The sequence below is a fragment of the Gymnogyps californianus genome, chromosome 19 (genome assembly GCF_018139145.2).
Source record: "Gymnogyps californianus isolate 813 chromosome 19, ASM1813914v2, whole genome shotgun sequence".
Classification (NCBI taxonomy): domain Eukaryota; kingdom Metazoa; phylum Chordata; class Aves; order Accipitriformes; family Cathartidae; genus Gymnogyps; species Gymnogyps californianus.
Window position 1 is genome coordinate 204,431 of NC_059489.1, and position 18,743 is coordinate 223,173.

Genomic DNA, 18,743 nt, shown 5'->3' on the forward strand with positions numbered 1-18,743 from the left:
GTAAAGGATCGTGCTGTAAAAACCCTCTGCCATTTTGTGCCTGGTATATGAAAAGCAAATGGATGCTTTTCTAAGAGCCTGCAGTCATCTTTATTTCGTTCAGATAGTAAAGCCTCAGTGTTTCTGGATATGCCATACATGCATTTCCATTCTCTTGTTTTTCTGAAGTGCTATTTCAATGTAACTTACGTGTATAGGTGCTACTTCCCTGCTAGTGGTTGGTTGCTTCTCCCTACCCCCCTGCAGCTGAAGGATTTGGGTGACTTGTTTTTTTGTTTCCTCTGTCCTGCTTTACTTTTTCTATTGCAGACAGGGCTTGTGACATAGACTGGTTACATCTAAACTCAGTGTTTCCACTTCTGTTATTTTCTGTGTTGGAATCTGTACGTTGTGTTTGTCTGTGGAGGTGTGCCTTACTGCTGGAATTAAATTCTAGACACGTTCAAATATCCAATGGCATTTGACAGCATGGTCACTGCTCTGGTTTTTTGCACACCTGGTAGTGTGGTAAGACTAGTTCCCTAACCAGTGCTTCGAGATACTTGTACTACTGCTTTCTGAGGCTCTTTTAGGGAAGAAGGAATAGTCTAGACATGGATAAAATACTGTTATGTTACTCAAATATACATTTGTACTGAGACAATACAGAACAGATGCTAAGATTTCAAGCAAAAGCAAGAAAGAGGTGGACAGTGCCTGTTGTTCCTGGTAAAGCCATCTTTGAGGAGACTTAACATGAAGTACAGATGTGACTTGTATTTTTAATTGACTTTTGACTTTCCTGTTAATTGTTCTCTTACCTGATTTGACAGGCACAGTGGGAGGGCTTATTCAGCAAAGCCTCGCTGAATCTGGTTGCCATGAAGAAATCGTTCTTTGGCTCAGTTATTTTCCTGTGTCGCCGGCAAGCCCCTGCCAAAACACCCATTTTTCTGCCAATAGATGAGACCCATTATAACTGGGTTGAATCCTTAAAGGTGAGAATTCCTGTGTCCTGGATATCTGAATTTCCAGATAGTTACACTTTCTAAATGAGATATTTAGCAGTGTTAAAAGGGGGTGTGGGGGTGTGTGTGTGTGTGTGTGACTTTTCTTAAAATAAAAGTTATTCATCTCTGCCTTAAGGATACAAGGGCTACTTCTTTCTGTGGTTCCTCGTAAAACAGTTTGGGGTTTGTCCTGTAGGAAGTCTTGGCTGACCCATTGGAGCAGCCTGTGTGGTTGACTGCCACCAGTTGTGGGAACTCAGGAATTTTGGGAATGGTGAACTGCCTCCGCCTTGAAGCAGAAGGCCACAGAATCAGGTGCGTAAGCATGCCCTTGAGTCATAGTTGGAGATGAGATATTTTTGTGTTAGCTTCTTTTCAGGCCTGTAGCAAAACAAACAAAATGACAACTCTTCTAGGTGTGTGTTCGTTTCCAACTTGAACCCTTCATCAGCTGTCCCGCCCACGAGTCTTTCTTCCCCGGAGATGCAGAAGATTGTTCAGAGGGACCTGGTGATGAATGTGTATCGTGATGGGAAGTGGGGCTCCTTCAGGCATCTCCCGTTGCAGCAAGGTAACTCCTTTGAGATCTGAGCGTCACTTCCAGGGCCTTGAGTCTGAATGGACTTTGACTAGAAAATGAGTAGCTATTGTTCTGACAATTATTTTTTATTACTATTTTTTAATGGATAATTTGGAATTCTTCTGCTCCAGCTCAGAGTGAACAGTAGCGTGCTTTGGTGCCAGGAGGAGGGATGAGCTATGTAGGGTATGGGTGGTATTGCAGAATAAGAAAGGGCTTTCTGGAGGGCAAATGGAAGAGGAGGTAGCAATTACACAAGGAATTTACTCATTCTGGAAAGTGTGCACCTGTGTTAATGTGTGTAAAGTTCTTATTGTTCCTTCTTCTGCAGCACAACCTCAGGAGTTGACAGAATATGCCTATGTAAATGTGTTGACTCGCGGAGACCTCTCATCTCTTCGTTGGATTGTCTCCCCACTTCGACACTTCCGCACAACTAATCCCAATGTTCAACTCTGCAGAGTCTATTATGCATCTCTCAACTTCCGGGACATTATGCTGGCCACAGGAAAGCTTTCTCCAGATGCTATCCCTGGTGAGTTAAAATTACACTAGAAGAAAAAGTATTTATGTATTACTGTTCTAGAATTTATTCACATAATCTCCTGAATGTTAGTTATGCACTGGCTAAAGTGTATATCAGTTTTTGTTTAGCAAGAAAGCGTACTTTTGAAAAGGAAGTATAGTCCTGCTGCAGGACTGTACACCAAAAACTCCTAAGTTCTACTTCCAGTTGTGGTCCCATTTTTCATATGGCAAAATTAATAAACCTTGCTGTGAGGAAACATTACTAGCCCCATTGCATAGATATCAAGCGGGAGGTGAAGCAACTTGCTAGAGGTTCCAGAGATGGGTAAGGCAGGTACCAAGGTGAGAATGTTGAAGTTTTGTGCTGCCATGCTGCTGGACGTACTTTGCTTTTAGGGGAGAAAAATGCAAGCTGAAATAATTTCCTGTCTACAAAATGGAGGTGATAATATCTTGCCTGATAGTGAGTTAAGAATTAATGTAATGCCTATTAAATGGTTTTAAAGCTCTATTTAAAGGAGAGGGGGCAGAACATGTAAAAAGTGTGTTTGGAGATTCTTATGGGCAACTTGACTAGGGCTGGGTTTCCCTTCATGACTGAGATTAGTCTCTGCCTAAAATGGGTGTTTGCAAAAATTCAGGTTTCACAGTATATTTTTGCTGTGACCATCCCTTCTAGTTTGTGTCATTCTTTTTCAAAGAGGAACAAAATTGCCTCTGAAACAAGATGTTTCCATGAAATTTCTCAGATGAGAACTGGAAACTAAAGCAATATCACCAAGGATACAGAGTAAGACTTAATGAGACCAAGTCCTTTTCCGCTGCTCTTGTAGCAAGAAATTAGCTATGGTGACTTATGAACTGTGTACATAGTAGATAAATCCCAGCACTTTTTCTGTCTCTGGGGTTCTAACTTTCAGGGATTACTGTCATAGTAAATTCTTGACCAAGGGATTTTAGAAGAGAAATTTCCCTTGTAAAAGATGCTAACGTTCTTTCAGGTAACTGGGCTTTGCAGCAGTGCATGCTGGGCATGGAGTTCTCAGGACGGGACCTGGCTGGAAGAAGGGTGATGGGATTGCTGCCAGCAAAGGGGCTGGCCACAGCAGTAGACTGTGACAAGAGGTTTCTATGGGAGGTGCCTAAAAACTGGTAGGTCACCTTCTGTCTTCTGGTTTGTGTATGTGGTTAAGATTTGCCTTCCTGCCTGAGGCTGATGACAGCCCTGATCAGACCAGCGTACTGCACAGTGGGTAGAGCTATAGTCTCCTGAGCAGCTGTAGGAGTTGAGTGCTAGTTTTTGTACAGTGGCTTGCACAAGATTCTCATCTCTTTCTTGGGCTCTTAACTCCATGTGTTTCAGTATACACTTGGATTTCGGTGTTGGTTACGTTACTGGTTAGTTAACTGAAATATTTTTGCAGAACGATGAAACTCTTGTCTGAGCTTGGTAGCTGTGGTAGTCTGCTGTATGATTGAGAACCATTTATACTTTTTGGTCTATCTCGGCAGTTTAACCTTTCCATTGCAGAAAAGCAGATCTCATCAGGAGAATGTAGTAGTCTTTTCCAAGGCTAAAGACGTCTTCTTTCTTTCACTTTGCTTCTTAGGACTCTGGAAGAAGCAGCTTCAGTTCCTGTGGTTTATGCCACTGCTTATTATGCTTTGGTGGTTCGAGGTGGTATGAAGAAGGGTGAGAGTGTCCTTATTCACTCTGGCTCAGGAGGTGTGGGCCAAGCAGCCATTGCCATTGCCTTGAGCATGGGCTGCCGTGTCTTTGCTACTGTAGGTGAGTACTGAGGGCCCAACATGGGGGGGTGTGTGGAATAATATATATATAAAAAATAATTAGAGAGAGGAAATGTGTCTGTGCGCACATCTGTTTATATATAAAAATACATATTTATGTATATACTCTTTCCCCCCAATGTGATCTCCTGTAACTTTGATCTAGTTTCTGGACTGAGAACAGGATACATGGTAAATACAGCTACCGACTATGCGCTTGAAACTTCCACAGCACAGACAAATTTATCTACCTCTGTACACTATATAATCAGAAGTACGGAAAAAGATCAAGGCTTCTTCATTTTAAATTCCGTAATGTGATCAAAGAATGTCTATCCATTGTAAGGCTTGATCTGTTTCTGGTTCTTGCTCTATCTCATAAATGAGCAGTAACAACTAGACAGCGTTTGTCCTAAGGTTTGACACCTTGAGAGCCTGAGAGCTTTGAAGCAAGTGCTTGATGACTGCTCAGACTTACAGTCCTTCAGAAAAGATGTGCAGATGAAAATGGGCTGTTTCATCATAAAAAATTTAACGTAAGAGTACTGGCATCATTCAACCTGTCTTCTACTTCCAGGTTCCACTGAGAAACGCGAGTATCTCCAAGCAAGATTCCCACAGCTGGATGCTAATAGCTTTGCCAGCTCTCGAAATGCTACCTTTGAGCAACATATACTACGAGTTACCAATGGAAAAGGTAAGTTCAAGGAATATTTTTCCTCCTTTTGTCAGCCACATTACACAGTTGCACTTTCTCAAGACAAAATGAGTCACTAGAAAACAAGGTTAGGCTCTCAGCAGAGTTGAGTTTATTAAATCGTTGCTTCTCTTTTCATCGCAGGTGTCAACCTCGTGTTAAATTCCTTGGCAGAAGAGAAGCTCCAAGCCAGCTTGCGATGTCTTGCTCGACATGGGCGCTTTTTGGAAATAGGCAAATTTGATCTGTCTAACAACAGTCAGCTTGGTAAGATGGGGCATCGGGAAACACATCTCATTAGGTTTAAGCAAGCATGACAGCGCAACCTATATACTATCTTAACACAGACTAATCTTCAAATTTAGAAAAGGTTTTAGCTGGAATACTTGTTTCACTTTTATCACTAACAATTTATGTGGTCTTTTCAACAAATACCTTCTTGGAGAAGCATGGCACTCAGCATTTTTCTGGAAGCCTGCATAAAACATGCAAAATAATTAAGTTTACTTCCTCAAAGTCTTTCTTTAAAATCAGTATAGGACATGTTGCCCACAAAGTGTTTGGATAGGAAGGTAGTAAGAAGCAGCATTCATTTCACCTGGCACTGTTTACCACTGTGTCTGTTAGCTTGTAGATTTCATAGATCTGTTAGACTTGACTTACAAACCTTTTGGGATGTAACATATCCATTTGTAATGGCTGAGTGCAGTGTAAAACTTAGCAAATGAAGTTCATAGCTATACAAGCTACAGTTTTGCCCTCTGTTCTGGGTAAACTTGGTAATTTGTAAAGTGAAAGTAATTGGAATTTTTCAGATAACTACAGAAAACCTGATCTTGAGAAACCCTTAATTTGTTACTTCCCTAAATATCTGTGCCATTTTGAATAGAATACGATAGTTCCAGTTGGAGGAAACCTGCAACGATCATCTAGTCTAAATGCCTGACCACTTCAGGGCTGACCAAAAATTAAAGCATATTATTTAAGGGCATTTTCCAAATGCCTCTTAAACACTGACAGGCATGGTGCATCAACCACCTCTCTAGGAAGTTCGTTCCAGTATTTGACCACCCTTTTGGTAAAGAAATGTTCCCTAATACCTAGTCTGAACCTTCCCTGATGCAGCTTTGAGCCATTTCCACGTGTCCTATCACTGGATACTAGGGAGAAGAGATCAGCACCTCCCTCTCCACATCCCCTCCTCAGAAAGCTGCAGCGAACAATGAGGTTGCCCCTCAGCCTCCTTTTCTCCAAACTAGACAAACCCAAAGTCCTTAGCTGCTCCTCATAGGACATGTCTTCCAGCCCCTTCACCAGCTTTGCCCTCCTCTGGATGCATTCGAGTACCTTCACATCCTTTTTAAATTGAGGGGCCCAGAACTGTACACAGTACTCAAGGTGAGGCTGCACCAATGCTAAATACAGTGGGATAATTACCTCTCTTGACCAGCTGGTTATGTTGTGTTTGATGCACACCGGGATGCGGTTTGCCCTCTTGGTTGCTAGGGCACACTGCTGGCTCCTGTTGAGCCTGCTGCCAACCAGCACCCCCAGGTCCCTTTCTGCAGGGCTGCTCTCCAGCCACTCCTCTCCCAGTTTATACTTGCGTCTGGCACTACTTGGTCTCAGGTGCAGAATCTGGCATTTGTTCTTGCTAAACTTCATGTCATTGGTGATTGCCCAATGTTCCAGTCTATGCAGACCCCTCTGCAAGGCCTCTTGTCCCTCAAGAGAGTCAACAGCACCTCCCAGTTTTTGATGGCACAGGGGCAAGATTAACCTGATTTCTCTTGGATGGGAAAACAAATTTGAATGTTATAATGTGATGCGTTAATGAAAAATGACAAGAATGTTCTCCTGTTGTAGAATGATTGCATATAGCAAGTGTTGACAGTCTCCTTTCTTATTCTAATTAAATTTCAAAAGATCCTAGCATCATGGAAAACTTCCTATGAGCAAGAGTTTCCTGTGGAGATGGATGGGATGTACATGGGATTCTAGCTCCTCTGTGACTCTAACTCAGCTGTCACTAGACACAAAATGTCCTTTTTAATGTCGGACTGACCGTGTTATAGCTTGTCCTCTTGACACACAACTTTTGTGAGTGGAGTTTCTGTTAAACTGGTCTGCTTGTAAGAGAGCAACCTAATTAATACCGTATTTAGAGAGTATATGCAGGAATGAGCTTGGAAAATGTAGAATTCTAGCAATTAATGACTGCTTTACTCCTCAGTTGTACACTACTGACCTACACAGAAATGTTTCTGAAGCAGAAGATAGACTCTGTTTTGGAATGTCAGCAGGCTCAGGTCATAACCAAGTTGCTTTTTCTAGGAATGGCTCTCTTCCTCAAGAATGTGGCATTTCATGGGATCCTACTAGATGCAATCTTTGAGGAGGGAAACCAAGAGTGGGAAGTAGTATCAGAGTTGTTGAAGAAAGGCATAAAAGATGGTGTAGTAAAGCCCCTGAGGAGTACAGTCTTCAACAAAGAAGAGGTAGAAGCTGCCTTCAGGTTCATGGCACAAGGAAAACATATTGGCAAAGTTATGATCAAGGTAATGACATAATGACTTTTGATTCTCTGATGCATCTGTCATCCTCTATAGGTGACTATATTGGATATTTTGATCCAGTTGAAGTTGTATAACTAGGACAGCGCAGGGTTATTGTTTTTACTGCTGACGTTGTAACAAATGTAACTGTCAAGTGTTGTCACTGATTCTACAAGGTTCATTCACATTGACTGGAGGAGCATAGCATAGAAAGATAAGAAATGCATTGTGTATCCAATCTTAACTACTTTTATCTTTTTTTTCTTCTTTTTTTTGGGGGGGGGGAAGGTCCAAGAGGAGGAAAAGGAATATCCTTTAAAAAGGTCTGAACCAGTTAAAATGTCTGCCATCTCCCGAACCTCCTGTCCACCTACCAAGTCTTACATCATCACAGGGGGCCTAGGAGGATTTGGGCTTGAGTTGGCACAGTGGCTAGTTGAGAGAGGAGCACAGAAGCTTATACTGACATCTCGTTCTGGCATACGAACTGGTAAGCAAAAATCATAAAGGAACAGGGAACATGACTGCCTTTCAACAGACCTCAATTTGTAGTTTCTCTCCATTTTTAAGTGCCCTATCAGCAAATAATAATGTCTTGATCTCTTTTCTGTCCTCTAATGTATGTATTCTCTCACTTCAAACAAGCTGTTGTCCCCTTTATTCTAAAGGAGGAAGTATCTTTTAACTTGACCTCTTTTCCAGCTACTTCTTTCCTCTTTTTATGCTTCCTAGTTCTATCAACCCATTTTTTCCTTTACCCAGGATTTTTTTTCTGCAGCCTTACTTTTACCCCCTCTACAAAGTCTGTATCTGGCTACCTCACTGACTTGTCCAACGGCTGTAGCATGGTAGATCACATGCCACAGGGAAAGGCCCAAAGATACTCTGTCCCTCAAGTTATATGTGTGGATGCTTGCTCTTGCTCCTTCAGATAGCTCATCTGTAAAGATGTGCCCTATTATCTGATAACATCAGTAAGCATTTTTACTCAGTTTTAAGCCATTAGTTTGATTACAATTGCAGCATTGAGATTTCTTACCAGTGGTAGTCTTCAGTGTTTCCTCGTACAAATTCAGTCATAACGAAACTTCTGTCTCTACAGATTTTTCCTTTCTATTGGCAAGTTCACAATTGCACCACTTGTGCAAACACAGAGATCAAATACTTCTACTTCTCAAGTTTTGGTTGTGCTGCTATAATCTGTTGCCTTGCTCTAATCTAGCCATTCTTTCCTGTCTCAGTACTCAAATTCTTGTTAGGTTAATTTCCCTTCACTGTTGTACTCTTTCTTCCTCCCACCCAGCCCCCTCTCAACTCTGTTCTCCACTTTGATCTATTTAGAATGTTTCTGAAACTCAAGTGATTTCTATCTGCTATTCAAGTCTTGTCCAATTTTCCTCTTGTAGATGAATCAGGAATTATTTAGCTATTCAGTCCCTATCTAGTCAGAAAAGCGTAAGGAGCAGGTTAACCAAAGCCTTATGGTTTGAATGCTTCATCCCAGGCACTGTTCACCTTTATTTCTTGTAGGCTACCAGGCTAAACGTGTTAGAGAGTGGAAGGCACTGGGAATCCAAGTGTTGGTATCTACCAGTGATATTGGAACACTAGAAGGAACACAGCTATTGATAGAAGAAGCTTTGCAGCTTGGCCCAGTTGGAGGCATCTTTAATTTGGCTGTGGTAAGTGACAAAAATGCTTAGGACTTGTAAGAGACAGCAGCCATTCAAATGGCTTTTTTACTGGGGGCAGTTGGGCTTCATACAGTTTTAGATTGCCTCTCTGTGTTTCAAAGGACACCTTGCTTTGGTCTTACCTGGTGACTAAAGGCTTACGGGTCTGGCCCCTTGACCTGGAAAGCAACAGTATTTGGCCAGCACGCTCAGTTCTGGGATAAGACTAATGTTGCCCAAGACCCCTGGGGACAAGAAAAATCCCATACAAAACTTGCCAGGTGAAGGCTGCAGTGGCGGTACTGAAAAAAGCAGACTTACCAAAAGCCATATTGTCCTTGTCATATTTCAGGACATTCGGGATATGTCTGTATTGTAAAGTTACAAAAATGCATTGTGTAGTGATATCCTTTCATATCTCAAACCATGTGGCAAATTTAAATGGAGAAACTGGAGATACTGAAACTGCACCTTTTTTTGTTTCTCTCCCCCCTCGCCCCCTCCCCAATAGGTCCTTAGAGATGGCATGATTGAAAATCAGACCCCGGAGTTCTTCTGGGAGGTGAACAAGCCCAAGTATTTGGGCACCCTTCATTTGGATTGGTAAGTGTCTGTAGAAGGGACAAATATGAACTGCCTTTATGGTCACAGAGCTGATCAAACTTAGTCGTTTTAGTCTTGCGCTAGCCTTCCACGGTAACGCAGTTGGCAGGTTTTTCTGATGGGGTTTCTCTCTCCTGCTCTGCTTCAAGGGTGACTCGTAAGAAGTGTCCAGACCTGGACTATTTTGTTGTGTTCTCCTCTGTAAGCTGTGGAAGAGGAAATGCTGGGCAAAGTAATTATGGCTTTGCCAATTCTACCATGGAGCGTATCTGTGAGCAGCGACATCATGATGGACTCCCAGGTAAGATGATTTTACTCATTCCACAGAATAATTTATCTCATCAAACATCCAGAGGAGAACCAGCTTACGAGAAACTTGTGCACTTGTCTGGAACGATAATGAATGCTGAAGGCTGTTTCCTCTCCTAGCTGTTACCCTGAGTCATTCCTGTGTGAATGAACACTGACCATTTAACAGCACAAAGGAAGTGCAGGCTGTCGCTTAGCTGTTTTTTAACTCCCTCTTGTTGCTGCTATGTGCTTTAGTTAGTTGCCTAGTGTGTTCTTTTTTCTGATTTCTCCTCCAGGCCTGGCAATCCAATGGGGAGCCATTGGTGATGTGGGTATCCTTCTGAAGACGATGGGAAACAGAGAGGTTGTGGTTGGGGGAACCATTCCCCAGCAAATCAGCTCATGCCTGGAGGTGCTTGATATCTTCCTGAATCAACCTCATCCTGTCATGTCCAGTTTTGTCCTAGCAGAGAAGGTCTCTGTGAAAACTGAAGGAAGCAGTCAACGGGATCTTGTAGAAGCTGTTGCTCACATCCTGGGTAAGCACTCTCAGACAAGCACTGCTGGGCAGTGTCTGCCATCTTGATGGTTTTGGAAAGCCGTGGTGCTGCTGTAGGTGCTCTGTTCAGCATCTCCTCCTGATTTCCTCTGTTGTGGGTGTGGTGGTGTTGTGGGACTGTCTGTTTTATTTTTGCCCTTTCTACTGCTCCTTCTTTCCAATAATCAATTTGTTTCTTCAGTGTGTGCTTTTCTCCCTTAGTGTGTTTACATACACACACACACATACTTCAGTGTCTTGGGTTTTGTTTAGAGTGGACTGGTGCCTTTCTCCAAATGGAGAATTGACAGAAAGAGCTCGAAGAGCAAAATTCTGGGACAGCACCTAATAGGGCAAATACATGACTAACTTTCTGAGTACTATTCCAGCTTTCAAACATTCACCTTGAGATGTCTCCATGCTGAAAAAAGTAGCTTTTATGTACTTGGTGACTAACTGGTAATGTATTCTCTTATCAGCTCTGTCTGTCATCCCATGTGAACATCTAGTAACCATAGCTTAACTATGCATTACAAGAAGTGCCATATCCTCCTGTCTGTTTTGAACCTGCTTTCTTTTACCATTGTGTCCCCTGTTCTTGTGTTGAAAGTGAATAATCTCTGTCAAATCTACTATGTCCCACTTCAGTTGTCTCTTTTGCAGACAGAAGTGTGTACTGATCCTTTTGTTTTCTACCAAAAGAGGTACTGATAAATTACAGTCTCCTGAATATTACTTAAGGGATTGTGTGCAGTAACTGACAGCAAATCTGACCTCAGAGAACAGACGTGGCTTTTAGAAGTCATAAGAAATTGTCTGGGAAATTGTACCAGCTGTAGCATTAGTTAGGAAGGAGAGAGTGTGTGAAGACAATGAAGGGAGAAGCTAGTAAGAAACCTAATGGTGGGAAGGGTGGCAATATGGGGCAGCACAAGGTGGAGGAGGGGAGGAAGAGCTGTAGGTGCAAGTGTTGTTATGAGAAGTCTTTTACAGGTAAGGAAAGGGTGAGAGGCTTGAACGGTGTGAAATTTGAAGGGGGAGAGGCGATGAAGACGAGAGGAATCACCTCCTCCTCCAATGTGATAGACATCAAGTGTTGCAATCAACCATCATTGACACTGATAACTGTTTCATCTCATGTTCTAGCTGAGGATTAATTGTGTTAGGTTTAGGACTGCAGTTTTAGTTAGAGCCTCCAGTATGTGAAATTCCTCTAGCTGACTGTTCTGAACTTGGTCTAGAGCTGAAGTGACAATGTTCACAGCTATTTAGCTGGGACTGATGTATGCCCTGTCATAAAGCTGTGCATGTTTAACATCTGCTCTAAAGACCAGATCCCATATGACCAGATGTGCATTGTAGAAGAGGTGACTTGTGAAAGCATTAGATGATCCTGAAAGGTAATTCTCTATAGCTGCAGTTTATTCAGGTTTTAGGAGAAAGGAGGAAGCTGAGAAGACTGCTAGAGAGGCCTAGAGCTGAAAAGAAGTCAGCCTTTTGTTAGTGTGCTGTTTTTTCTCAGGTGTCCGTGACGTGAGTAGTCTGAATGCTGAGAGTTCCTTGGCAGACTTGGGCTTGGATTCCTTGATGGGTGTGGAGGTGCGCCAGACACTGGAGAGAGACTATGACATCGTTATGACCATGAGAGAAATTCGACTCCTTACAATCAACAAACTGCGTGAACTTTCTTCCAAGACCGGGACAGCAGAGGGTATAGTGTCTGGATTAGGGTTGCTACCAGTCACCTGAGTCCAAACAATTAAGCTCCCAATCCATTGCTTTCATCTCTAGTGACATAAGCCTCTATCAAATCATGGAATAAGGTTATAGCTGAAAGGCTTTTAAGTGACAGACATGTCACTGAAGGGCATTGACCATTACGTCAGGCCCATCAGTTCTGGGGGCAGGGTATAAGAAAGCGTGAAAGCTGCTTTCTTGCCTGGCTAGTGTCTGCCTGCATGACTACTTTTACACAGCTGTGCGCGGGACGTAATCTGAGACCTTTTATCTGTCTGAGGAATGAATGAACAATGTAATGTCATGCTTAATGTGAGCTAAAAGCATATGCAGTTGCTGCAGAGCAACTGACAATAGGAAGATCCCTATGTCTGTGCCCTGATGATTTAGTGAGCCGATGGGCTAATCCAGAGCAGCCCTGAGATTCTCCTTTAGGACTATGGCTACGTGACCAAGACTGATCCTGAATCTAATTGTGTTTGGTGTGCTTCCCTTCAAAGAGCTGAAGCCGTCCCAACTGATGAAGACAGGCCCAGGCAAACCTCCAAAACTAGATTTGAACAACTTGTTGGTGAACCCAGAAGGGCCAACGATCACCCGTCTCAATGATGTTCAGAGCACAGAGCGCCCTCTTTTCCTTGTTCACCCCATTGAAGGATCCATTGCAGTTTTCTACACTCTCGCCTCCAGACTTCATATGCCTTGCTATGGGCTCCAGTGCACAAAAGGTATCTCAGTTCTTCAGCATCTTGAATTTGTAAACATAACATTCTGAATTTTTAGTTGCCTTAGAGAGAGCTTTGTTTCTAGACTCTTAAACTCAGAGGATCAAGCATCAGTACCCATAGTCTGCCTAGGGTCGTGTCAAACATCCCCAGGTAACAAGAGAAGTACTAGGTTAGATTGAAGAGCTTATGTATGGGGAAAGGGAACAATTGGATGTTGCACTGAGTCCCTGCCAGCAGATAAGCATGCAGGAGAAAAACAAGGCATTACTATTCCTTGTCCAAAATCTAAGTTGCTAACTGTAATTTAGAAACTTACCTTGAAAATAACCTGGATGTTTCCAACAGGGTTGTTTCTGAGCTCATGAAAACATAATTGTCTCTGCCCGTGTCTTTTCACCAGAGTCTGTTTCTAACTCCCTTCCGTGTTCTAGCTGCTCCCTTGGACAGCATACAGAGCCTGGCAGCCTATTACATTGACTGTATGAAGCAGATACAGCCTGAAGGACCTTACCGCATTGCTGGATATTCTTTCGGTGCCTGTGTAGCCTTTGAAATGTGCTCCCAGCTGCAAGCACAACAAAATGCTTCCCATGCACTCAACAGTCTATTCCTCTTTGATGGGTCTCATTCCTTTGTGGCAGCATATACTCAGGTAAGAGACAGAACGAAAATCGTCTGTCTGGGGACCATCCTGTGTCATCAGGGCTCATGTTCTGGGAGCTTACTATTCTAGATATAAGCCATCTGAAAAGCTGATAGACTTTCCTTGACAGGGGAGTTGCGAGACAGCTGTAGACAGTGGATGCTTAGGGATGGCTGAAGGGCGGAAGCATATGGGGGGTGGTCTTCATGAACTGGTGAGGGCTAGGACACAAATGTTGCTCTTACTATGATAAATCATAACATTAGTATGTCTTCTGGAAGATCGTGGAGCCTGCAAGCCAAGATCCTCAGGTAGGGGTGCTAGGAAACATTGCTTAAGCCTTCTTTTCCATTTTTATTGTACTTTCTAAAGGATACTAGGCTCCTGGCAATTGCCACCTGTGGATTTGCTTTCTAATCTGTCCTGAAGGGATCTTCCCCCACCCCAAGCTTCAGTCTGTCTTTTTTTCTTCTTCCCCCTTCCTTTTTCCCAGTTCAAAGCCCTTTGTTCTGTAATTTTTTTTAATCTAAAATTCAAGATCAGGCATATCCCTCTCATGTTTGCATTTTATTCTTCTCTTTTCCAGAGCTACAGAGCCAAGCTGACCCAAGGAAATGAGGCTGCATTGGAGACTGAAGCATTGTGTGCCTTTGTTCAGCAATTTACAGGCATTGAATACAATAAGGTAATGTTTCTTTTGGGGGTTTTTGGTTTTTTTTTATATCCCTTTATGTTGCACAAGAGGGGTGTGGTTTTTTAACAGAGACGGATTCTCAGATATTGAGACTAATGGGAAAAAAAATGTTAATATTTCCAGCTGCTGGAGGTTCTTCTGCCCCTGAAAGATCTGGAGGCTCGTGTGAATGCTGCTGCAGACCTGATAACTCAGATTCATACAAACATCAATCGTGAAGCACTCAGCTTTGCTGCTGCTTCCTTTTACCATAAACTGAAGGCTGCTGACAAGTATATACCAGAGTCCAAGTATCATGGGAATGTGACACTGATGCGGGCAAAGTCTCACAATGAATATGAAGAAGGTCTGGGTGGAGACTACAGACTCTCAGAGGTCAGTCTGAGGCCCACTGGTGATTGTTGAGGTTCTCCGATATTTGGGGGAGCAAAAGAAAAGCATGGAAAATCATCCTTACTGAGGGAGAAGGGACGAAACCAACCTGAAAGAAATTATCATTTTGGAGCTCTTGTGCTCTAACAAGACTTAAAAGTCCCCAAAAGCAAATGAGTTGATTGGTTCCAGTTCCAGGCATTTTCTCAGGGTGGTGAGGGCCAGGAGAAGGTCTAGCCTCTATATTGGATAAGTAAGTACTTTCTATAGCTGATTCTTGCAGCTCTCTAGATAGACTTTAGATAATAAAGATGTTAAAAGAGAGTAACATGATGGAAGTAACTTTTAGTCTCCTCCTTTCACTGTAGACCCCTAAAGTTTGTCCACTGCATGAGGGCAGACTTTTGAAGAGTAAGTGTCAGCCTTCTGACAATAGAGGCGGCTTTTTCTTAGTTACCTTTTGTGGACCCCTTATAAGTTAGTGTGTCGGTTTCTTGTGGGCCTAAAAAAATTAGGTTTTCAGCCTATAGTCCAGATCAGGTCACTGTTCTTTAGCCCCTGTTCACGTAAAAGGGTTGAGTGTCTTACATTATGGTACAGATACCAGGGAAAAGAAAGCAATTTTTCAGAATTACCTTCCTGCTTCTGGCATCTCCTATCCCTTCAGACTTCTAACTTACATTCATTATTGATTCCAGGCTAACTTGTATGTTACTAAAGTTACATAATGACCTTAAAGGAAGATTCATGGTGGTGGGAGAAAGATTAGGTGGAGGGGAGGGTTATTTGGTTTTCTTAAGGGCTTAGAAGTAGCTACTTTATCATTCATTCTTTGATATTGTAGGTAAATTATTCTATTAGTATCAGGTTGGTTGGCTTCCTGCCCAGCTTATATTTGAGTGGATCACATGCCAGGCGGTCAAACTATCATGCTTTAAAACACTGGTTCCAAACAATGCCCTGCAGCTGATTTATGAAAATGTGTCAGTAAAACTGGTGCTGTTTTCAGCTGAGTTTGATAGAGACAGTGGTGTAAACTGTGAGTAACTTAGAAGACTGACAAACCCAAAAGAGCTAGATGACCAGCTGGTCGTAAATTGTGAATGTAAAGTTTTTCTTTTTCGTATCTATGCAGGTATGCGATGGGAAAGTATCTGTCCATATTATTGAAGGGGATCACCGCACCTTATTGGAGGGAGATGGCGTTGAATCAATTATTGGGATCATCCACAGCTCACTGGCAGAGCCACGTGTCAGTGTCAGAGAGGGTTAACGTCTGCTTGCTTACTGTCAGTGGTGAAGAAAATGCCAACAACATTCCTTGTTATGACAGACCCCCAAGGAACTCTTCTTGTTGTTCAACATCTCATCTGCTCTGCTGCCAGAACTGGGAAGTCCAGCTGAACTTGATTGGTCTTTTTATCTCTCTCTCTTGCTCATCTTTTCCTTTCCCAACTTTTATGCGTTCTCTTTCCTCCTTCCCTTCCTATGCTTTGTTTTCCCCTAGCATCCCTGTCCATGTTACTCTAGTGCTGTGACTCTGTCACTGTGCACTGCTATGAGGGTTCCCCACTGATGGTTGCTTCCTACACCCTTGGCAGTGTGAAAAACAAATTTAGGAGTAGATTTCTTGTGCTCTATATTGTTTTGTCTTAACAGTATTCCAAAGGGTATGTGATAGCACTTGTTGACCAAGCCCAGTGAGCAGGGAGAGGAGCTGCAGCTGATTTCGGAGATACCTTTTGTCTGTGAAGAATCTGTCTGTAGTTAGGTCAGAAAGAGAGTTCCATTGAGGCTTTTGTAACTATATTTTTTTAATTTGATATATTCTAAGTATTTATTGTGTCAAACCAGAGACTTCTTACTTGGTTTTAATTTATCGTGGGTTATAGGAGAAAAGAAACATCCCTTTTTGGAGGGGAAGGTTTATTCTACAAGGGGAAGTTGCACATTTGTTAAACCAAAGTGCATCTTTGGAACAGTCTGGTTTCTTTTGTTTGTTTGTTTGTTTGTTTTTTCTTCTTCTCTTTCTCTCACTGCCCTGCCCTGTTCAGAAAGGAAAAGGTAGAAAGGAGTGTTCTTGCCATCATCCACTCTTTTGAGGAGAGAGGGGGGTGGGGGGGAAGGGTGGATGGTTTGACAGATGCCACTGTATTGAACAGCCTTAACTCAGGCTTGATAAAAACAGGCAACGCTGTCCCTAGGTAGGTACTTTGTTTATATTTGTGCAAGGTTCTGTGCGCTGCTGTATCAGAACCTTAGTAAAGCGTTAAGACTATTGCTTTACCTTATTCCCTCCCACCTCCAGTCTCACCACCCAACCAGACGTTTGGAACGGGGATGGGGGGAGATAGAATTCTTCAATGATAACTGAACAAATCCTCCTACCCCTGCTCTTCCATAACCAAAGTTCAGGCAAACATACAAGCATCTACCCAAAGCCCCTGTATATTTCATGTAGCACAGGGCTTGCTTAAGCCTTGTGTATTCATTTTCCTCTCAGTAATGAGACTGGAGATCCCACATAAGTTAGCTAAGTAATCAGTTGGATGGTATGATTTTAAGCTATAGTACCTTTTTAAAGGAAACTTGCATAAAATTCAATTAAACTTCTTGCCTTTGCTATGCTGGATCTGTCTTTCCCGAAATCAGTAAATCCTTGCTACACTTATGATACAGAGGAGACCTGGGTAGCAACAAAGCACCAACTAGGAGGAGCTATTGTGCCTCTCGGAACTGCTGTAAAACCCAGTTCTCTCTATCTTCATCCCCCAGTGAAGTATCCTGGTAGTACAGGAGCATTCCAGTGACAGGAATGGGTGGCTCTTCACTGCAGGTTCTGACCTAGTGTCTTTTGCTTATACCACCCTCTGTTGATAGTGGCTGGGTTAACTGGTTTTAGTTTTATAAAGTATTTCTTTTGTGAAATCTGAAATAAAACCAACATAATGTCAGCTTAAAGCATTTCCAAAATAAGTCTTGTTCGTTTTTTTTTCTTTTTTTTTTTTTTTTTACTACTTTTTGGTCTGAGTGTCTTTTTCTCTTTTGGCTTTCCTAGTATTAAACAGAATTGATCACTGGTTGGCTTTTTGTCTTATTCTCTACCACCATTTCTTAATCCTGTGTTTCATCTGGAATCTCTCATTTCTTGGTATAAAGCAAAAACTGCTGCTGGCATATCTGATTTGGAGTCTGTAGAAATAACAACAATAATAAAGAAGACTTGTTATTCTGGAGCATGGCTTCTTGTTGCCATGATTTTGGTACCTTAGATACAGCCAAACTACACACCCACAAGATTGAAGTGGAAACTCAAATTCTAATTCTGGTTCCATTGTTGCTGTTTTGGACAAGCCATTAATACTACTGCCTCAGTTTCCCCATCTGTAAAATGGGACTAATAGCATCTACCTCAAGGTCGTTGAGAGTGTTAGATAGGCAATGGGTATAAATGCTATTAAGTTGTTAGGTATGATGACTAGGTGTTAGGTGGTAATGGAAGGAGGGAAGCAGGTAATGTGTGAGGGTGAGGTGCCTTACAGCTGCAAAGAATCTAATACTGAAGAGTGGCTATGTGAACTGGGCATATGTGCATGCTATGGGACCTCATTGTATCTACTGCATACTATCCATGCACATCCTAGCTACTTGTTTTACTACATAAAACAAATGTGGATTGGTTGGTTGGTTTGTTTTAACTACTGGCAGTTGTAGTGAGCCTGAAAAAAAGAGTTGAAAGAATCCTACTTGCCTTGGTTGTATTGAAAACCTAGAAGGAAGAAGAAAGGAGTGATTAAACTTTAAGCAAACAGGTACAATAGTTCTGTGCTAAAGTGTTTAACAAGTCTGAATGGGCTATGTGGAGGGAGCAAGGACTAATGCTGTTCCAGCTGTCGAAGCAGGAGTTGGACAAGTTCTCTGTATAAACATAAAGGTGCATGGTCTCATCTAAGCAAAGCTTGAAGATACTGGTTTAGTAATAGAAGTTCCTCAAGAATTACTTATAGCCTGTATGCTCTCAATGTTCTTGTGGTTGTTATTTGAAAAGCAGAAGGTTGTTTTGGGGTTTTTTTTCCCCATAATTGTCTAATTATGAGCTGGTGCCCTGTAACCCGTTATGTAACTGGCTGCTGAATACAGTGTGCCAAAAATAAAAACCTTATTAGCACTGGTACTGCTTGTTGTTTCTCGGTAGTCTGCCAGATAGACATAGGCAGAACAATAATACTGTAATGCAAAATCAAATACTGCAGTTGCTTATTTTGAGAAGACAAGGGCAGAAGTGAAGTCCTTCACATCTACCCTTCTATGTGAAATGGAAGTGGGA

The 18,743-nt window shown here is 42.3% G+C and overlaps 1 protein-coding gene across 1 annotated transcript in view; it reads left to right on the forward strand.

The window, feature by feature from the left end:
* The window catches only part of FASN (fatty acid synthase), a 43,906-nt gene extending 27,385 nt beyond the window's left edge, over positions 1-16,521 (forward strand). Inside the window, exons 24-43 of the mRNA XM_050908201.1 lie at positions 813-977; positions 1,186-1,304; positions 1,406-1,560; positions 1,901-2,104; positions 3,099-3,249; positions 3,708-3,886; positions 4,463-4,582; positions 4,727-4,849; positions 6,917-7,140; positions 7,426-7,627; positions 8,668-8,819; positions 9,322-9,413; positions 9,563-9,714; positions 10,001-10,243; positions 11,765-11,953; positions 12,480-12,707; positions 13,139-13,359; positions 13,937-14,035; positions 14,168-14,419; positions 15,552-16,521. Coding sequence (XP_050764158.1) covers positions 813-977; positions 1,186-1,304; positions 1,406-1,560; positions 1,901-2,104; positions 3,099-3,249; positions 3,708-3,886; positions 4,463-4,582; positions 4,727-4,849; positions 6,917-7,140; positions 7,426-7,627; positions 8,668-8,819; positions 9,322-9,413; positions 9,563-9,714; positions 10,001-10,243; positions 11,765-11,953; positions 12,480-12,707; positions 13,139-13,359; positions 13,937-14,035; positions 14,168-14,419; positions 15,552-15,689 — 3,408 coding nt within the window. The 3' untranslated portion in view covers positions 15,690-16,521. The remainder of the gene's footprint in view (positions 1-812; positions 978-1,185; positions 1,305-1,405; positions 1,561-1,900; positions 2,105-3,098; positions 3,250-3,707; positions 3,887-4,462; positions 4,583-4,726; positions 4,850-6,916; positions 7,141-7,425; positions 7,628-8,667; positions 8,820-9,321; positions 9,414-9,562; positions 9,715-10,000; positions 10,244-11,764; positions 11,954-12,479; positions 12,708-13,138; positions 13,360-13,936; positions 14,036-14,167; positions 14,420-15,551) is intronic.
* The last annotated feature ends 2,222 nt before the right edge of the window (positions 16,522-18,743 follow it).